Raw genomic sequence first — 23,191 nt, 5'->3', positions numbered from 1 at the left:
GCTCTATTCCAGCACTGTTATTGTACCCCATACAGCATGTGCTATTCCAGCACTGTTATTGTACTTCATACAGCATGCTCTATTCTAGCACCGTTATTGTACCCCATACAGCATGCTCTATTCCAGCACTGTTATTGTACCTCATACAACATGCTCTATTCCAGCACTGTTATTGTACCCCATACAGCATGCTGTATTCCAGCACTTTTATTGTTCCCCATAAAGCCTGCTCTATTCCAGCAGTCTTCACTTCTCACTCACATAATATTTTGCTTAATATAACTTTTCTCCCCAACTACACACAAACTCAACTTAGCTATCCTATCATTTCCACTTGGACAACACACAGCTGCAATTATCACACACGACACCTCACTTTCTGAATTAGATTTGTCCTACAATTGTAGTTCATTACCTAATAATTGTATTTTACAGATGTGTATTTCCATTTTAATCTCATCATCTCTAATGTAATTCTGACTTTCTTTGTATTCCTTGGCTAAGACTGAAATTACTCATTTTTGGTTGACGCTCTACCCAGGTAAGCATGTTTAAATAAATGAAGAACGCTGTACAATGCACAAAAGGGCATTCTCAAACACGTTTTACCCAAGCAAACTTCAAAGAACACCAAATAACTATTTTATGTAGGAGGCAGAGCTGTGCAAAAAGTACCCTGTTTAGCAAATGTGGGTGCATCACTGAAGCAATACCCCAAGGCAACAGGAAACTGATACTTAAATGTAAGTATCAGACTATAGTTCAGCCGGAGTTACATTCCAAAATATGTAGCTGCAGCAAATGCAATTTAGTAATATACTCTCAAGCTTAGAGCTGTGGTGGTGCAGCGGTTAGCGTTGTCGCCTCACAGCAACAGGTTCTCCCGTTCGATTCTCAGCTGGCGTGTCTTCTGTGTGGAGTCTGCATGTCCTCCCTGTGGTCGGGTGATGTTAAAGACATGCAGGTAGGTGTTAGCATGAATGGGCGTGCTTTCTTTGAAGGTTGGGCATTGGGCTGGCAACTCGGTACTGTAAAATTCCACTGACAATCTTGAGCGGACCTGAGTTCCACTGTGGCGACCCATAACCGGGAAAAGATGAAAGACATTGCTTACTCTCTGTTTGCAAGCTTGAGTCACTGAAAATTAACATTTACTACAAACTTTTTTTAATGATATATTTGTACAACTAGAAAACAGTCAACAACAGAAACTTCACTGAATACAAGCAACCTAGCATCTTGATATAATGCCTTCAAGACTTATAGAATGGTATGAAACAAACTCTTTACATTCCATGACCCCTCCCCCCCAGTAATATGATGACATCAGTCAGACAGAACCAATAGAAAAACTGAACTATCTCAAAGAACTCCCCATCAGAACAGACAAGAAAAATGCGATGAGTTATTTTTGACAAGTTCTTCCGCAGGTTGAACAGTAACCCCATAGGGGTTACTTTCAGAAAGAATATACAGTACACTAGTATAGAGTATTTGGGTGTAAAGATATATGTTAAGGACAGTCAGCTGGTTACAAGGAAGCTTACATCAGCATTTTTTTCTTTGTCATCAATGTGCACCCGAATCATTTAAAATAGACTCTTTACCTTGCAGGAAGATATTACAAGTTAGGAGAATCTGCTCTGTGAATTCAGACTTTTTTTTTTACAAGTGGCCTTGGACATAGTGAATAGACTCAGAACCATGGGATACACTTCTTCATTTTTGGAGAACAAAATCCTTAGTGAAAGTTATTAAACCTAAGAAAACTCCTACTTTTGGGAATTTCTGTGATACAGATATTAAAGTACAAAACCTCACAATATTTACCATTCATAAGAGTCATTACAATTTTAAGAATGTTCTGGTATATTGTACCAAGATATGGCATTTTGAAGAAAGTATTAGTTCCATATGCTAAATTTGCATATAGACATTTCCTCCAGCCTAAAGGGCTGTTTAGTCCATTGGGTACTTTTGCAGATGAAGCTGAAAATTCACTGTTTAACTCTAATGGCCACTCTATATATGCACTTACAGATAGAACATAACAGAATATAAATAAGATATGCATTTATTATGAAAAAGACACAAGAATTGTTATATGAAAGCTGTAGTTTATACCCTAATGTGGCCTTGTGATAAATATTATGTAGGCTAGACTAGGTGTCAATTTTATAAAAGGATTCAGGAACATATTAGGGACACTTGGCATGGTTTAACTAGTGCAATGGACCAATATATTACAGTAGAGGTGCCGACAGCACCTTAATATTATACTCCCATCAGCGAATCAGGTCAGGCTTGCGATGACTCGTGACACTGTTGTGGTGGTGATACTGTTCTCCTATGTGTGAGATGCCAGTAGCACGGGAGACAGCTTGGCTCAAACTACTCCAGGCATCACCCTTATACTGAGCCTTTGGCTGTACTCCTTATGGAGGAAGTCCAAAAAAAATCTTTGACTCCTCCTGAGACCAGAGCTGTAGTCTAAAAGGAGCATTATCCTCTCCTTCTCCATCTATAATGTCTCACTTTGAAAGATCTCAGGTAAGATGGAGAGAACTAGTGTCCAAGGCAGTTCTCACATGTCTTAGCCTCTGTGCAATGATAGGCATCACTGGGCACCTCGTTTGCTCAATGGATGGCAAACTTTGAAAATAGTAAGTACCGCATTTTTATGGTTCTCTGGCACTTTAAGGGGTGAAACATGGCAGTCCTCCATCCCTGTGTATGCGTTGGAGAATGTATGCTCAACAGTTACTCCCTCTGAGGATGATTAAATATAGAATGGCAATTCCCACAGTCCTAAAATACTTGGCTACCTGAAGTTGCGCAGGTGTGTGCACAGGTTTGCCTATCTCACAAACTGATTCAGAAACAATAATGAGCCGAGTCATAAACAGCATAATCATTGTAACCGGAGGGTTGAATCTACACAATACAAGCACAACAAGAAACCCCTCGTTGAGCTACAGAAAAACAACACTGACAATAGAGGTTGAAGTTTGAATCCTGTTAAAGGTGTTTTTCAAAAGAATATTCTTCTCAAGAAGATAGCTGTTTAAATAAGGTAAGTGCTACTTTTTTCCACATGTATTTCTTGTACCACATTAGCTTGTGTCTGCTCTTTATTCTAAAGCCTTTATGGGATGTCATGTTGTCAGTACTTCTACATGTGTTATCCAACAGTGTAGTTAAGGATTACATTGCAAATGTACTGATTGTGATAGCATGCAGTATTGTTAGTGCAGATGGTAGACAAACACCTGAACTAATACTGAGAGTAAAGTTTTATACTTTGGCAGTGTTTTGTACCTTGCACATATGTAACTAGGCAAAGCATTTTTAACAGTGCGATTTCAATGATCAGCTGTTGTTCAGTTGCAATTATATACATATGTTCTTGAAAATATGTGCTCAGTAGACAATACATGTCTGACATTTACCTAAAGATTGTGGAAACAGATATCTCGCTGTAAGGCCCAAATACAGCATACTATATGGACTCCTAGGGTAGAAGTAATGTAAGGATTACTAAGGGCCATGCTGTAACAAGGCTGTTAATTCCACTGTTTTCCATACCAAAAGGGATAGGCATAAAAACAGGACCCAAACAAAATACTGCCTCTGGTGGTACTTCCATATCCTCCTACAAACCCAAATTTTCAGATATGGAGAATGATGTGGTACTGGAAGCTCTCCACCTCCATGGAGGTATGGCTTTTTGTTGTCCATTCAATTGACCAGCCCTTCTGTGACCATGTATGGCCTGACATTCTCAACAGTGTTAATACTGTTGATTGTCAAGACTGTACCTATAAACTGAACCACTGCAGGGCCAAGGATATGATTCATGCTGAAACTTACAGAAACTATGACATAGGAATGAATGGCAGGAATGCATGTCCTGTCTCTTTGATTCATTGACTGAGTCACACATTGGACCATACAGTGTCTGCACTAGGTTGTCTGGCAGTAGTTTCAGGAGACTGTTCTCATGGCCGGTCATCTGCTATAACCGCAGATGTAAGCCAACAGGGCCATGGACAAGCAAGATCCTACTCTTGCAGTGTCAGCACTTCCAATGCAACATCAGTTGTGGATATGTTTATACCCAGGAGAGGGTGCCCCATGGCCATTGCTGTTGCCGTGGTAGAAGGTCCACCTGCAGACATCTGTCAGTGTCACATAGCATACCAGCATCTAGCCAAGGTCATGGTACAGCCAGTGCAACTCCTGGCAGGGCCAGCTCTCATGGGTGAGGGTGTGCATGGGAAGCTAAAATCTCTATCATGCATGTTCTGGTCCTGTATGCTGAACTGTAGTGTTTCCCCAAGTGCTGTGGCTGTGTCCATGCAGACAAACACACACGCACACGCACACACACACACACACACACACACATATATATATATATATATATATATATATGTATATATATATATATATATATATATATATATATATATATATATATATATATATATATATATATATATATATATATATATATATATATATATATATATTGTTTTGTGCTGGTACCATGACATACTGTGCTCGCATCTGTCTGACATGCTCATTCCTTGCTGCTGGCTCCTCCTCTAACTGCTCATTTGTCTTAGCTTCCATAGGTGTTGGGAACTGCTGGCCTTGCAGGAGACCACCTTGTTGTAAATATCTCCTAACTCTAATATTGTGTAATATTGCACACACTGCTCATGTGGCAGGGTCACGCTGCAGGGCACAACTGGATGACTCCAGACAGTGGAAACATGCCTTCATCAGGCTAAACACGTGCTATGGAATGTTTCTACTTTGCAGTAGTGTACAGTTGTATCACTGGTTGGTTTGATTTTGTGGATTCCTGATGGGTGTCATGAGCCTGGGTTCCAGGGCATACCTGGCATCATCAGCAAGATGCTGTTGTAGGAAATCACACCTTGCAAACCATCAGTACAGGTCACATTTGTGCCATATGTGTGAGTCATGAAAACTGCCTTGGCGGCCTGCACATACATTATATGATACTCCATGCATTACAGATCAGGTGGGGCCTTTATTTCAATGTGAGTACTGTTGAAGGCACCCCAGCCCTATATCATAGAACAGTTGCATGGCATTGGCTCTCTCCTCCTCTGGGGTATGTAGGAACCACATATGCTCCCTCCAGATGCTGAAGCATGGCATCTAGGAACTGATGGAATATTCTCATGGAAAATGCCTGAGCTAGACACACTGTATCCCAAGTAGGCCACTGAAAGGTCCCTGTAGCTGATATATGTAGAACTACACAAACCTTGGTATCCAATAGGATAGGTACCCCATGACTCCCACTGGGATTAGATGAGGCAGTCTCATTCCCATGAGTCCTTGCATGGTATCCCAATCTACACAGTAACAGTTCAAAGTGCTGTTGTAATGGAGGGCATGAAATGTTAAACATGGTTAAATGATCCTGCTCATCCAGGGACAACTTCACACATCATTGGGCAAAGCAGCTGCAATGACAGCCTCCTGCAGAAACACAATTACAATGGTTGCATCAACCCTGATTATATTTACTTGCAGTACTGCAGCTGAACACGAGTATATATCCGAGTTGAAATCTAAAGTTTGTGCAGCATCGCTGTGCAATATTTAGACTTTTCTGAATCATTCCATCATCTTATTTTGCCTCATTATTAAATGTGGCACTTCATTATGCAGTCAGCATATAACATGACCAACCACATTATTTGGCCTAGCCATATTGTGTACCTTGGTTTTCTGAATCACACCCACATTGCATGTAGCCACTGGTCTTGCCAATTCACTTAGCACAAAGTGATAACATTTTCTGAATCCAGACCTATGTTTCAGTGCAGTGACCCATATTATAATACCTCTTACACGTTACAACAAAAAGTAGATTGGTGCATTTTTGATCTAACACCTTACAACCATTTTTTATTTTTTTTTAAATTGGGAAAACCAGGTAAGACCACTAGATACAAGTATTCCTTTTCACAGTTAACCTATGAGCACTGTCAAGTTAAGTGACTTGTGCAGAGTCATGCTAAAGTTAGAAAGAATCAAACCCTGTACCTTGGGTACAAGTAGCATCTTGTAAATAGCTCAGAGCCTTAATCCTCTGGGCAATTGTCAGATGAAGCCATCATTAATACTGAAATAAATAAAAGGTATTTGTTACAGAAATGTTTTCATAACTTTTGCATATATATATATATATATATATATATATATATATATATATATATATATATTATTGTTCGAATATTGATTACTTATTGAAATATTTATTGCCATTATGCATTCATTAATATTTACTAATATTGAATTTTATATTTAATAATTTTAGCTTATTTCTGGGCACTTTCTTGTTTGGCAGTTTTGCAGACATCCAAACCATTATCCCAGAAGTGTGGTTGACCAAGCTTGCTGATTACTAGAAGGTGTGCACTATTATCTGCTCATCTACTGAAACACAACAGCTCTACACAGGGCAGGAGTACGGACATACTTGACAAAGTAAAATGGTCTCAAACTAAATGCAAAAAAGTGCAGCACAGTAGCATTCAACAAAAAAGCTGCTGCCACATCTCATGTTATAAATAGTACACCTCTTCAGAGAGATACAGCTATAACAGACCTCAGAACTTATGTGACCAACTCTTTGTTCATTGATCATTATATTTCATCTGTAATCAGAAATCCTTCTATAGGGATGTAAAGTGCTCCCTCCAGTTTTGCTGTACTAGTTCAGCTTATCATGGCTCATAGTATCTCATAATGTCCTGAGCAAACCACCTTGTTGTAGAAAGTGGATCCCTGTGACCTAGAGTACTGTTGTCTACCCATTTATCAAAATATGTTGTTCAAATTTAGTTCTTAGAAGTTTAGCTACTTAGCCCTGTTTGCCATCATATGCCAACTATCTTGCAGTTTAGTGATAAAGATTAAGGCTACGGACCTGTGGTTGAGGGTTTGAGTCCTGCAGTCTGCATTTGTCTCAAAGAGAGTGGCGCTTGAGCTTATTAGATTTACCCAGATAAACGAGTAATAGAAAATATTGTTTTGAATCCACAAAACATATTTTAAAAGGCAATCCAAGTATTAAAGTGGAATCAAAATAGAGAAGACAATGGTGTGTGATAATTTACATGCCATAACCCAATTCCTGGATATATATATAATCCATCTGAATCTCACACAGTGTTTTATAAAGTCAGTCCCTGACACTGTAGAAAATAGTTGTTGTATCTTTTGGCTTTTCCCGGTTAGGGGTCGCCACAGCGGAACTCTGGCCCGCTAATGATTGGTAGTTGATTTTTACATGCCGAATTACCAGCCCTGATGCACAACCTTCAACGAAGGTACACCCATTCATGCATGTCTCCACGCAAAAGACGCTCTAGCTGAGAATTGAACTGGACAGCGTCTTACTGTGAGGCGACAACACTACCGCAGCACCACCACCGCTGGTTTTTACACTGTAGAAAATAGTAACCTTTGCAATTACCTCTACGTTCTGCTGAAGAGACTAATCAGGCACAGTGATACATTGAACTCATCGCCAACCCACCTTAACCCACAATAATGACCCTCACTGCAACTAAATGGAGATGCTGCTGTCTTCACATCAACATTCCTATCTGCAAATTGAATTTTGAAACAGTATGTGTTCATACTGTGCATTAGAAAATAGCATAGAAAAGCACCAAAGTAATCACATGGTACCTCACTGCAATATGCCATCCAAAGGGCAGCACAACTGAAAAATACTGTTCCTTCCTTGTACTGTGTTTGGATGGCAGAGGACTCCCATTTCAGTTATAGGGCTCATAGTGAAAATAAAGGGGGCTTACATTCTTTCATAAGTACTTTCGTTCATGTTTTTGAGCAGAGGATATCTGTTGATGGATTCAATAAAAGTGAATGGGTTTAGAAATGAAAATTCAGCAATGTACACCATATCTGTTACTTTTCTTTTGACCCTCAAACAGTTGCAATGAGGGTGTGTCTAAGCTATTAGAGTTTTTACATTAAACAAACTGTGACCATGCAATTTTGCTGGCAGATCTCAATTTGCCTAATATCTACTGGGAGGATGACAGTGTAAATTCAGGTGTCAGAGTCATATTTCTATCATATTTGATAGACAAATCTCAAATTATGGATTTACCAGCTAGAGGTCATAATATTATAAGCATTTTTCGCCTACACAAACAACTTGTCAATTACGCATTTGATCTTGAAGCCCTGTTATAGGGCAGCGAGCATGCCTGTTTAAAATAATCATTGGATTTCTAAGGCCTCAGCAGTTGCCAAAGATAATTATGTCATTGCCAAGGAATTTTTTATAGCTTTATTACTGAAGAAACATGGCGCATCTTTAAATAAAAGTTGCCTGAGTGCAAGAACTAATAGTCATAAGAAATGTTACTTAAGGTCTTAGGTTTAATTTAACATCTGGCAGCAAACATGTGTTAATTTATGAAGGTAAGTACCAGAGTCCCTGCAGGTGAGGTAAAACAGAAGTAAGAAAGTAAGGGGAAGATAGGAACTAAACCTTGTAAATAAATGCCCTGACATGCGTAGAACCTTTTTAGGTTTATTAGTGCTTCTACATTGCATCAGAATTCTTCATTTCCATTGTTGCATGCAAGTGTTTTGGTTGATAGCACTGTGAGTAAGATTGCTGCTGCACATTGCAAAAACATAAAAGGGGTTAATGCAGGGGTACACAGATTGACTCTTTACCTAGCTTTTCTATTCAACTACTACTTCGATCAATGTATTTTTTTTTTTTTACTAGAAGTTGTACTAGCACTATCATTCATTATCTGAAAGTTAGTAAAACCACCAGACGTGATAATATCACTAATAACTCCTTAAGACCTTATGGATGACACATAATAGAATCTTTGGAATATTTGTTTAATTTAAATAATAAGGAAAGTACCATATCAATAAATTGGAAGAAATCAAGAATTAAAGCTACTTATAAAGAAATAAGGGTGACAATTTCTCAAGCTATACTCAATAGTCTGATTTCTGAATTAGGTAATCTTGGAAAGGTGAATATTTCCCACATGCACATATAGTAAACAGATCAATAGTTATATGGAATTTAGGCTTTTACATTAACATAGTGTTTGCCTTAAAGCATAGCCTTCAGACTGATTCTGTTTGTATTGTTTTTTTCTCAAGTATGTAAGTATGTGATTCCATAAACCATAAATTACTTCCTCTAAAGTTGCCAAATCTGTGCTTAGATCATCACTTGATTAGATAGAATTTATAATTGATCAACTAAATGGATTTCAATCATAGACATTAGTGGCTTAATTTCCAAACCATTTCCACTTTCAAGGGGCATTCCAAAGAGATCACATCTTGTCCAATTTGTTTCTTAATTTATATCTTGGTGGCTTGTCTTTTCCGAGTAATACCTTACATCTTACTTATCAGTCTGATGTTAATACACCTCATCAGCTTTGGATGAGTGTTTACTTGGGCCATTAGAAATGAGATACAAATTAATACCAGGAAAACCAAATATATGATTTTTTGAGATTAATAAAATTCACAGTACTTACAGTATCGATGGGCAGTTTTTGGAAAACATCACTGTTTTCAAGGATGTTGAAGTTCTAATTGATAATATGCTGACACTCATCCATATTAGACAAAAGAAATTGGGATGCTGGAGTAAGTAATTAGATACATAAAGTCAAGGATGAAGGAAATATTTTCCTTCTTTGTATTAATTTTATAAGGTTAAAGCTAAAATATGGATGCCCTTTCTGGTATGCCACTACTAAAGCCAACAGCATAATTTTAGAAAAGATCCAAAGATGCTCAACAATGACAATACTTTTGATTAATAATTTATCTTATGAGGGAATAAATGCTTTAACTAACTGACGGGGAGACTTAACTTTTTGAGGGGACTTTCAAAGACCCTTTCTAGATGACTTGGCTTAAAATCATCAAGACTGCATAGGATAGGAATAGAAAATGTCTAACGAATTTTAGAGGTTTGAAACACTATTATAAAATAGTTTTGCAACAGGTTTGTTCATCAGTGGAACAAACTTCTCACTACAGTCAGGGACAAAACCACTATTGAATGCTTTAAGTTATGTCTAAATGAGAACTACAGCAGTGAAAACATTTGGTTTTGACTTGGTTGCCATATAGGGAAGTCATGCCTCTTCCTGTATGTTGAACTTGAACTTATGTTATGACATAACTATGCAGTACAGAGGAGAATATTTTGCACTTATAGCTATCATGATATCAAGTATAAGATAATCAATGACAGAAATTGGAACGTAGATCAAACGTTTTATCCAAGTATGAGATGGATAAAACTGTGATTGAATGGAAAAATGTAATTGAGCAATGAGAGACTGTTTCCATGGAAACAGCAAACCAGGAAGGAATATGCAGAACCTGGATCTGGATATATATATATATATATATATATATATATATATATATATATATATACATACACACATACAGTATGTGCTGGAGAAACTGGCATGACTCTGTTCATTTATAAAGGAGCTGGTCCATCAAAAGCATAAAACTGAAAAAAAATACACTGTCCTGATTGATCTAAAATTAAACCACATTGTCTGTATGTGCACTCATATGTAAAGCAAAAGGTTTACATTTGCTTCTGAATAAGGAAGGATACTTTCACTTGAAATGCCTGTATTAAAACACACGCACACACACACACACACACACACACACACACACACACACACACACACACACACGCATGCACGCACTCACACACACACACGCACACACACTGCATACAGCTATGTTCTGTATGCTTATTATTCTCAGCTTGAAATCATTTTTTTTATTTTTGAAATTACTTCAGACTAGGAGTCATATTTATAATCTTCTAAAAATCCTGAGCTATAATCTACCATACACATAAGAATATTCTGTCTTTACTTTTAAAATGACTATATTCAGTGTTTTTTTTTTTTTGAAAACTACATCTGAGACCATTAAATATATTTAGTAACTTGAGAAACTTGCAGTCTGAGCATCCCTGTGGCATATACAGAAGGGCTGACATTATTATATAATTTCAGTACTTGACTCTGCAACTGAGGGTTTGCTAGTCTGCTGACATTACATTCATTGTGAAGACCCTACAGTTTCTAACTACATAGTCTCATACCTTAGTTGTGCTTTAAATTTCAGAAATTGTAAGACACATATGTCAAAGGGCATCATGGTTAGAGAATATCAGAAGAAAGTTATATGATGTGGAGTACTTTTAAGACAGTGACAGATAACACAACCATCACAGGATTTAGCAATAAACTATATTATTCTAGAGGTTTGCACAAAAGTCAGGTCATGTTCTTTGCTATGGAAACAAATTGCTTTTTATGTCAAGATTTGACTACATGTTCATTTCCGGGTACAGCTTGTAGACTGTAGCTGGGACTTTTTGTGAATACCATCAAAGGATGCACTTTATAGAATGAAATTCTTATGCGGTTTTATTAAGTACTCCAACCATTTTCTAACTAAACTAGCTGTGGAGCTAGGCTTTATGCTGACACATCTTTTGTTATTCACATCGCAACATTCAAGTATTTTAGTATAGCTGACTGGGATCTTTCAGTTGCAAAACAAAATAAGCAAGTAAACTGCTGTCAAAGTAATAAAGTCTTACCTTCATGTTCACTGTAACAGAAAGAAGAAAATGTGGGAAAAGAGAGAGAGAGAAGATGAGAGTGAGATGTATTTATCAGTTAATGTCTCCTCAGTTATAAAAATAAACATCACAATTAAAACAAAGTGCTTTAAACAGTGTTTTTGTTATATAGTCATAGAAAGCTCAGCCATTTGTTATAGCGCTACAGTGAACAAGGACAAAAGATACATGTAAAAAGACAAGGATGGAGGTTGTAGTATAGTATGGCAGAAACACACAAGTGTCATCTACCTTTCTGCTGACATGGGTAGACAGTAAGTCCAGGATTACCTGAATATGGCAGGCATGCTTGGGAGACAAGTACAGGAAAACTGATAGAGGTGATGCTATACAATGAGCTGAGGAACTTGAACTCCGAGTCTGACAAAAGGCCAATATCAGCTTGGTGTCACTTCCTAATACTGGGGTCACTGGAGCTGTGTCATGCAGTGGGGGTGGAAGAATGAGTTAGAAAAGGGAGCACATAAAAAAGCCAAAAAAAAAAAAACATGCAGTTTGCCTGTGTCCTTTTGTATCAGTTCGTGTCCATTATTATTGGTTACATTGATGGTGAGGGTTGGAAGGACACTTAGAACTGATGCAAAAGGGACTTGAAGAAGTGGAAGCAACTAATTAAAGTGTTAAGCCACACAACTGGTCAATAATGCTGGCAAATATAAGATGGTTTTATTTATTTATTTATTTTACATTTTATTTAGTGGGATTGTCTCACTGAGTCAAGCACCCTTTACAGGGGAGACCCAGGGTATAGTACTACAAAAATTATAGGTAAAATAAAAAAAACATATGTAAGCATCAGTAATGCAGTATAAAAAAAAAACAACAAATATACATTGCATTACATTACAGTGCACTGGATAAATAGCCATCTGTTTACAAATGTAATGAGATCATTGTAATGCTATAGTTTTACTCTAGAAAATAAAATAAACCATAAAATTCTCAAGGCACGTGCAGTTTACAGTAACAATATTAGATTTGTCTTAATGAAGACAAATATAGCATTATATAAATATTTTATAAAATGTATACATTGTTAAAAACACAGAGCAATTAATATCAGTATTACAATGATAAACAATTATACTAATGTATCAATGCATTAAAAATAAACCATGTGGAAACTTAACATTTAGATGTCAACAAATAAGATTTAATTGAAGGACAGCAACATGTTTCCATCAGATCTTATTCTAATTCCCTGCCTGACACCTAGACAAGAGCATCTGCTCATCTGACAGAGATTATATTTACTTGTAGCTTTGCGGGCAGGGTTAAAGGTTATTTCCCTAACATCCAGGTTCCACAGCCTAAGACAGTGAACTACTTATTACCTGGTCACCAGAATCTGCATTGTGCTGTTAATGTCTCTGAACTTGCAGTCGCTTTGAGAAAGAGCAAGACACGTTTTTTATCTGTTCTTGTTCAGTGATTGTTGTTTCAGGGTTACAGTGATTACCAAAAGAGAATAATAAATCAAGAGGGGTGTGGGAGTGAAACCCCCTCATATGGGGATGCAGGGAAATGGCTTTTATGGTTTTATTGTGGTACACTTGCTCAGGTGTTGTAAAGCCATGAGTATATGTCTGCCAGGATTTATGTACTTAGACTGTCAGTTTTAAGTATTTTTGCTGGGGAAATTATGTTTTATGCATACAGTCTTGAACAGTTAAGGAGCAGTCAGCAGAAATGTATTGAAAGATCTGCTGTCTTTCACAAAGTCTTACGGAGACTTTGTTAAGATGACTAAAGGGTATATATATAATCCGTGGGAATCACTCAGTTGTATATATACAAATAAATGTTCAATTAAATGAGGCTAGGTGATGGGGTGATATTCAAATATACTAAGTACATAGTCAAGTTTGTTAGGTTAATGATATGCACCATCCAGTTTAGAGGAATCAACCTGTCTCAGAAAAAGGGGAATTACATCACTTTATAACATGGCTCACAATGAAACTACACTACCTTTCCATTAGTGCTGACAGATAAATTATACTTAACATCTTACTTTCTATTAGTTTTTGTTACAAGGCTGATACAAGGTGCAGGGTTTGAGTCTCACAAGGGATAATTGGCTAGGCTTAAAATGGCTCACAAGGGCAATTAGCCTAGTACTAACCTGTGAATCTATGAATCTATAATCAAAAAGGGTGTGATCCAGATGCATACCCTATTCATTTTATTTATTTATTTGAAGTTAACCTGGTTAGAGTACTGATACAGGACCCTTTTCAGCCCTGTCCTGGATGATAAGACATTATAAATCATACAGTAGACACTTATGAAACATAACATGAGCATCACAGGTATATGGGCAGGCACATTTGGCAGACTATTTACAAGTTAAAAATGTTAAAAAATCAGTGGGGGAATTCACTCAAATTCCAGCCCTACACAACACACCAGCTCTACTATCAACTCTACAGCAGATGCTTCTTCAAATATTTCCCACTTAATCCCCTGGAGCCAACCTCCTCCTCCTAAATACGAACCTCAGAATTATGTGCAACACAATCCAAGGCATCCATTCATGCATTTCTGTTTCCCGATAGAGTGGTAGCTATGGAAACCTGGTTAAGAAAAGAAAGAGCTGACAGTGAAGTCTCACATGCAGGCTTTAATATATACAGGCTTGGCAGAACAATAAAAGAACAGTTAGTGTTGCCATAATCAGTAAGAACTCTCGTAATATAACCTCATTCCCCTAGAGATAAAAACATTTAACAATGCAGAACTCCTTATCTTCCTTCTGTCAATAGCAGATGACAAAATTAATCTTAGCCATATATATTCCACCAGGTAATAACATCTCCACTGCAGAAAACATCCTCCACTGGATGTATTATTCTAATCACCATACAACTGCTATATAACTCCTCCTGCTATCACTAGGGAACAAGTCCTGAATGTTCTCTCTAAGGCTAAGAGCACTGCATCAATGGGCACAGACAATACCCCAGGATGCCTTCTAAATAGCATGAATCATGACCTATCAGGCCCTCTGCGATTGCTATTTAACTGTAACCTCCAAACAGGCTTTGTGGCTCATGAATGGAGAACAGCAACAGTCATTCCTCTGCACAAAGGTGGGCCATCTACAGACCCTGGAAACCACAGATCCATACGTCTCCCTAGTTTTATATGAAAAGCCATGGAAAGAATTATCATGGAAATTATCAATAATGATATAGTAAAGCTCCAGACACTGGACCCAACCCAGTTTGGTTTCATCAAGGGCCAGTCATGTCTATTCAGCCTGGTGGACTTCTTTGAGAAGGTCATCAAAGCAATGGATGAGGGCAAACTGGTTCACACTACCTACCTTGACCAGATCTGGCCAAGGCATTTGACACAATACCCCACTTGGGCATTGTTGACAAACTCAAGAAGTTAGGTACAAACCCGTATATCACCCAGTGGAAAGCCAGCTGGCTCACAGACAGGACCCAGGAAGTTAAAACTGGGGAGTCCACCTCTACAAAAAGGCCAGTCACAAGTGGAGTCTCTCAGAGATTGGTCCTTGGAAGGCTCCTTTTTGACATTTACTTCTCTAAAGTCAAGGCCAGTACCAATGGTCTCTGTCGGACTAAATTTGCAGATGTTTGCAAATTAGGAGCTGTCATTGAATCCCACACAGACACAAATGTTCTCCAGGAAGGGTTGACACAGGCAAACAACTGGTGTCAGAGCCATGGACTAAAACTAAATGCCAAGAAATGCATAATAGTATCCTTTAGGAAGTCATTCACTCATTGTAACTATCATATTAACAACACAACCATTGGAGTTGATTCAGTAGTTAGGGACTTAGGGACACACTTAGACAGTAATCTAGCCTATGACTATCATGTGTCTACAGTGGTGAGGAAATCATTGTATGTTGTGCAACTTATAAACAAAGGTCTGGTATCTAGGTCCAAGGAAATCATTGTTCCACTGTATTTGACATTCATCAGACCTATCATTGAGTACAATGCCTCCTATGGTATGTACCTAACCAGGCATATCCATCAAATGGAACTTTCACAGAGGTTTCTCACTAAAAGAATACAGTGCATAAGTAAAATGTCCTATGCAGACCACCTCAAGGCCCTATCCCTGCATTCTTTCTCCTACAGGCTGTTGAGGGGAGCTCTATGCCTGGCATACAGGGCATTGTCAGCCCCCACTCTAATGGATCTTCTACATATCCACAAAACAAACAGCACCAGACTTACCCATTCTAAAGACTTAAACTATCTGTGATATAAATAGGACCTGCTGAAGAGACAGGTATTTACCCCAGAGACTACCCCATCTCTGGAACAGGCTCCCCCATCCATGTGAAGCAGAGTTCCTCCCTAACCCAACTGAAGTGTAACTTGGACAATTGGATGGGGAGCAAGAAATTCATCCCTGGATTTGCACCTATGTCTCTAATGGACACAGGCAACCTGTAAATGGTTCATCTCTCAGGCCCCTGCTTCTAAATGTTTCATCTCCCAAGCCTCTGCTTATACTTAGCAAGGGTACTAGAACTTGTCAGAGATTTAGGATGCATGGCTAGGCTTAAAAAGGCCCTTGTGGTCATTAGCCTAATAAACACCTATGAAACCTAGGAGAGCTCAGGATATACTGGCAGTTCATTAATAATGACGTCCCCACTGAATCTTTGTATTTATTTGGATATACCCAACTAAGCACCTCCACCACTAGAGTTAACAAAAACTCTAACAGGCAATCAACCTTAGATTGGATCATTAGTAATAAGCCAAGCAAATTACAAACAACAGGATGCCTGCCTAACATCAGAAGGGACCACCTTCCTACATTTGAAGTTAGGAGTCTTTGTAGCCAATCCAAACAAATCATGTATAACCAAATATGCAATATAACGAAATCCAACCAAGAAACCTTTACAAAAACAAACTCAATATAACTGGAACGGGTCTATATCACATAGTTGAACTGTCATAAGTTTGACTACGTAAATGTCAAACCCGGAAGTTCAAAATGCAATGTCGAACACTTACAGCGATTTTTTTCTCAGGGGAAAAAAAAATCACTGTTCTGGTACAAAACCAAAACACACACGTACACTTCAGACTGTTCCTAATGTGGGGTGCTTTGCCCCCACACCCCCCAACATGAGGGACTGTGCCCCCCCCCTACTTAAATATACCAACTCCAAGATCGCACCACAGTGGAGGAAATAGCAAAGCTGCAGAAACGTCCCTGGGAAAAATTTGGTGTTCCGTGGCTTCGCTATTTTGACATTTCAAACTTCCCAGTTCGATGTTTCGGCATTTGGACAATTGTGCGTTTGAACTAATAATATGGACCCAAATAGAACAGTCTAAAAACCATGACATTAGATTATGCTATCTGACATTTTAATGAGATTTTTCTGAATACTCTATACAATCATGCCCCTATGCATACCAAAAGGGCCAAATTAAACCCTGAACCATGGCTAAGAAAGGAAACAAATAAACTTATGTGTCAAGAAGATGAAGCCTGGAAAGAATGGTACATGTCCCTTATGGACAGAGGTAGGTTTTAAATGCCTGGCTCTCAATGTCCTATTTGGGTAAAGAACATCATTATTCTTTCGTGAAAACTTGGTTAGGCTTAGAAAGGCCACCTGGGCATTAGCCCAGCAAAAAAATCTATGTCTCTTTAAAAATAAAATGTTCAGTTTATTTCAGAACTTCAGGCACTTTAGAAATCCCACAAAGCAATGTATCAGTCAAAAAAAAAAATCCAAAAATATTCTAGTCAGCTTTAAAGAGCTGATTACATCATGGGCAAACTACCACACCCTTCCTTTCAACTCCTAACTCTACCAACGAAATTCTCCTCACAAATCAACTACTAATTTGTATAGGCAGTACTCCCATTCATTAATAATAAAACCACCTTATCCTAATCAGTCACAAACATTCAGTTTTATTCCTGGGTCCACTCCACTGCTCCTATAAAAAAACTCCTTCTTAAGTTAAAACCATTATCCATGGCTGCTGACCAACTCCCAACTGACTACTTAAAAATGGCTGCTGATGCTATAGCTTTCCTGGTCTCCATCCAGATAAACAGATCCCTATCTGAAAAGTGTGTCTCTTTAATTTAGAAGTAACCCTACATTATACCATCACACAAAGGAGGCACATCTGCAGAGTTTAATATTTATACAACAATTGCAATCCCATCCTCTTTGTCAAAAATTCTGGAAAAGTGCATCTGTGACGTCTCCACTCTGGGCCAGTAATCAAGGAGCCTGAATCCTCACCACTGGCACTGGAGAGAAACATTTACTTGGAACAAAAATGGATACACCCAGTATTTCCAGATGTAGCTGTCTGCATCAAACACAATTTCCCTCATGAGCACACAGGGAATGCAATCAGTCCAGGGTCTGGATTTTTCTGTTTGCCTCCCTCAAGGTCCCCCATAAGACTCCCCACTGGCACAGACAGTTAGAGTTAAGACCTCAGCCGAATGGCCAAGCCACATTCTTCAGTACCCTCTCTGTGAAACCAGTGCTTTGTGTCTCAACCCCAAACAGATGACACACGCATTCTTTGATATTTGATTTTCATACCTGGGAAAGTCTGGTAGAGATTTACTAGCTATGCCACCTTCTGCCCAGACTTATAAGGTAGTCACACTGCCATCAGACACTCCAAAGCCAGCTACTCCAAGGCTCTTACAAGGGTACCCAATTATACTGAGTGAAATTAATATTAATACAAATGGTAGTGTTTGGCCAATGAGGTAAGGCTTTTAGGAGTGTCCAAAACTGTGACCAAATATATATAAGTACTCTCAGAGATTAAAATATTCTCTAAAAGACCAGACAATGAAAAGTTTAAATATATTTAATAAGTTGTGAACTAATGGAGTTCCTTATCAAACATACCATGCTTATCGACACCCTTGTGAGTGAAATTAGTGTACTGGATAAAACTGTTAGTGAGGACATTCACTATGATCATTATAGACTGCAGCATTCCCGGGTCTGACACTTCATAGATAAGGAGATGACCCAGATAAAGGAGAGAAAGCTAAAAAAATAACTAGAGAGGGGCAAAATGGACTGTGTGAACAACAAGGCATATCCCTTCCTCCATGTTTGCAAGAATGGCGCACTAAGGATATCTATGGGAATTTTTCAGAACAGGGTAACAATGTTGTATAAAAGGATTCTGTCTTTACTGAGTCCCATTTGGAGTTCCTGCCCTTGCAGTGGTCAGAGTGGCTGAAGGGCAAACAGGAGCAGAGGAGGCAATGGCAAAGCCGAGCATATTCACCATACACCGGGGAATGGCAGAACAATTGATTGAGGAGGAAGAATTGGAAACATTAACTTCAGACAACTGATAACCACAACAACCTATTCCTTGCCAATCCTCAATCATACAGGTAACTTTCAGGTTTATAATTTTAGCTCTTGTGAAGTTCAGTAGGAGCATGCTGACATTTTATCCAAAGGGGTCACCTTTGTAATGACTAAAAAGCAAATATGGTTGAGACATTGATGGACTTAAAAGCTCACACTAGAAAACTAAATATGATTTTTCCAGTAATGATACTCAAGGTACTTGTTTAAAAGTATTGAGTATATATAACCCCCTCCTCCATCCTGTTAATATATTTTTTGAGAAAATGTGTGAATGTGATATTAGATCTGTTTTTAAGAATCTCTTCATCTTTCAGTATGAGTTGTAACCACTCTAACACCAATGAGGCTGAACTTGGTTTGTTGCAACACCTAAAATCTAATAATGATCACATTTTGAAAATGGATAAGGGGAAGGAGTAGTACTTAAGGATGAATTACAGTATTTTGAAAAAATGTATGCTCTTCTTTTTGATGATACATTCACACAAGTTTCCAAGAGGTAAATTAATCTGACATGATAAAATTAGAACAGCGTTATTTGACATGTTGATTCAGGGTCAAATTATGGTAGACGAATACAAGTACTTACATCTTGATAACCTTACCACACCCACTATATTCGGTGTGCCCAAGATACACAAGGATTTGAGTGACCCACCAATGTGCCCTATAGTGGATGCAAGATCTTTGGTCACCTCAACTTTAGATAAATTCTTGGATTTTCATCTTAAAAAATGGAAAGGCCACAAAAGTACCTCATGCAGAAGATCCTAGGTCTTAAACACATGTCCTACATGGGCAGACTCAAAAAAAATCCAGCTTTTCTCTGTCTCATATCATCTACTAGGAGGCAATTTCTGCTTGACTTATAAAGCCACGTCTGACCCAGCTCTGTTAGAAATCCCAATCCTTCCACACCACATGCTCCAGAGACCTCAACCTCATTACCACAATCAACAGAGCATGCTGGAGGGACAGGTTCATAACCCAGAGACTGCCCATGCTCTGGAATAGAATTCCCATACATGTCAAGCAGACCACCTCACTGGCCCTCTTCAAGAGAAATCTTGATGAGTGGATGGGAAATAGAAAGCTCACCTCAGGGATCACTCCAGTGGCTCTACTTGATAGAGGCACTGGGAACTAATGTCGGGCAGCATGATGCCAGGGCACTTCTATGGGCTAGGCTTGTAAAGGCTCCAGGGCCATTAGCCTAGTACACACCTAAGAACCTATAATAAATAATAAAAGAACCTGAAAATACTTAATATCTATTTACAATAAAAAACAGAGTTTTAGTCACAGGAAATATTAAAATAACACAGATGAATGGATTCAGACAGCAACAGAAAACAATACTTAATTAGTCTCACTATATTTTCCTGACTGATCTGAAGAATTGTTATTCTCTGGTCACTTACTAGAGCAAGGCAAGATGAAGTGGGTGAGGGAGTCCTTCTTTGTCAGGTTCCAAAAACAGACTGCAATGAGACTTCAGTCTCACCTTGTATGAAAATATAATTTTTAGTGATGGATTACAGAATGTCATCACATACATCTGGTCATCTGACTTCTGGTTCGCATGCCATCACCCCTTGACTAGAAGCAGTCAGGATTTAGCACATATGTGTCAATAATACACACACACACACACACACAAACACACACACACACACACACACACACACACACACACACACACACACACACACACACAGCCTTGCTAAGATCTGCTGTAGCTCCTGGAAGTCTTAAAACAATTTCAAACCTCCTCCCTTCCAGAATAGCAATTAGTTCACCCCAAACTTCCTAATAAGTAAGATATAATCTTTATGGCCTATGCCAGGTAATTTAATTTCAAACTATTTTCAAAGTTAGGTGGATTGAGATTAACCCCTTCTCTTCCAGTATCTTCTGTTAAAACATATATTTAAGCAGTAAGAATAATACGTGTATATTTCTTTTTCTGTCCAGCAAGGCACACTGTTGGTACATTTTTAACACAAGCAGCTTTACCAATACATTTTTCAACACAAACATGTGAACAAATCAGTTTGATATACAAGTGACATAGAATTATTTACAAAATTCCAGCTAGCTGTGCTGGCATATGTTACACATACACTGCCCTATTTCTCCTGGCATAGTTGGCAATACCTCACATCATCACAGCATCTATGCACAACTCAAATAATCTTCCCTCCAGAACTTAGGATGGGTTAAGACCTTAGCATAGTACAATAACTGCTCTCCTTAATTTTACCAGTACTGTCAACCATAATGGCAAACCAGTATCAAGCCATTTCTTAGATTTAGCTAAATCATTTGACTTCATATCCCATCAATATTTTCTATATGAACCCTCATTTGTAGATCTCTCTCTCTCTCTCTCTCTCTCTCTCTCTCTCTCTCTCTCCTAACTTTCTTGGTTTCCTAGCTACCTGTCTGACAAACAGCAAACAGTTAAATGCCAACAGAACCTTTTATACTTTCAACTAGTTACTACTGGTGACTCACAAGGCTCTATATTAGAACTCCTTCTTTTCAAAATGTTGTTATACAAGCTACATGCTACCACCCAGTATTGTCATATAGTTCAATACACTGATGATCCCACTCTTATATGTCCATCCCAATCCATAGCCAAACTCCAGAAGATCACTAAAAACTTTTTTCTTCAGTTAGATCTTGTCTAAAAAATTCTAACTTACTGCTTAATCCTAACAAAACAAAATTGCTGATTTTCATTCCTAAACAATACATCAACCAAAACAATATTTCAATAGAACTTCATCCAGTAACATTAACATTGAGACAGTAGCCCACATCAAGCTATTTTAGGTGTTATAATTGATGACAATGTTAAATTTAACCATTAAAAACTACAAATCTTAAAAAGACGTATCAGAAACATGACTTACTCTATATAGCCAAACAGTACCCAACTGATTCTGCAAGGAAAACATTAGGCTTATTCTCTTACTCCCATCACTTCTATATAGTTCCCCTATCCTCGTCATGCAGAAAGCCAAACACTGCTTCTGTTACAACAAAGAAGCAAAATTTGTTGCAAAATCTTACATATAGATCATATCATTGTGAGGCCCTAAAACAAGTAAATTGACTTAAACTACCCAACTACCTAACTTACTCACAACTAATTACTGCATATAATCTTATTAATTCTCCAGAAAAATGCCCAGTACTAAAAGATATCCTACAGACTAACTCTCCTGGTAAGGACCTATGATCAAACAAAAAGCACTTTCTTATCATAAATAAGTCAAACAATTCAGATGGTGACTCAATGTACTCTAACAATGCCTCTAAACTCTGGAATGCCATCCCATCCAAACTAAAATGGACTGAAAATCTCTCCATTTCTAAGCCTTTGCTTAAACAGCATCTCATCTTTCCCGGTTATGCTTGTGTTCTTCACCTGGGTGAGACGTCCTTCATCTTTACCTCTTTCTGCTCTCCCCATATATCCTTTGTGTTTTCTTCCTTAGCTGAAATAAGTAACTTTTGTCCACTTTAACTCCAGTTTACCATTCATTCATCTACTATACCTTTTTTGTTTCATTTTTCACCTACTTCACCATCAGTATCTAGCCCTTACCTGCACTACGTAGATGTTGTCCTCTACAATGACTATAACTCATATGAAAAAAATCTTATCTTTCTCTTCTCACTAACCCCCTTTTTTCCTATCATAGATTCATAGGTTCATAAGAGATTACTAGGCTAATGCCTCAAGTACGCGAAAACCAAAAAGGGACCAGCACACTCAGCAGCAGAAATAAAATTCAAATATTTAATTAATCCAAAGGTAGCTGACAAGCAACCTTCCTTACAATTACACAGACCGGTTTCGGCTAGTGTAGCCTTTCTCAATGTGATATTTGAATTTCACCAAACAATTACTAAGCAAAACACCTTTACATCCTGGTACTATTATTATACCCTTCAATTAAAGTGGTATACTCCTAAACTTATTTAGTGGATAATATAGCAATTACATGTTGGAACATATACAGAAA

General features: G+C 38.1%; 1 protein-coding gene across 6 annotated transcripts in view; it reads right to left on the bottom strand.

The window, feature by feature from the left end:
* TNNT1 (troponin T1, slow skeletal type) overlaps positions 1-23,191 on the bottom strand; it is a 392,580-nt gene that overhangs the window by 287,951 nt on the left and 81,438 nt on the right. For 3 of the 6 annotated variants that reach the window (XM_044059732.1, XM_044059734.1, XM_044059736.1), the window contains exons 1-2: positions 14,263-14,341; positions 11,723-11,733 (exon numbers count right to left, since the gene is read on the bottom strand). The exons of the other annotated variants lie outside the window; for them this stretch is intronic. In XM_044059732.1, coding sequence (XP_043915667.1) covers positions 11,723-11,733; positions 14,263-14,306 — 55 coding nt within the window. In that variant the 5' untranslated portion in view covers positions 14,307-14,341. Of the gene's footprint in view, positions 1-11,722; positions 11,734-14,262; positions 14,342-23,191 lie in introns of those variants that run through there. 6 annotated transcript variants of the gene reach the window in all.

Source organism: Protopterus annectens, chromosome 17.part0 (genome assembly GCF_019279795.1).
Source record: "Protopterus annectens isolate FY-2018-M chromosome 17.part0, PAN1.0, whole genome shotgun sequence".
Classification (NCBI taxonomy): domain Eukaryota; kingdom Metazoa; phylum Chordata; order Ceratodontiformes; family Protopteridae; genus Protopterus; species Protopterus annectens.
The sequence above is the reverse complement of the archived record's forward strand: the minus strand, read 5'-3'. Positions and strand labels throughout refer to the sequence as shown.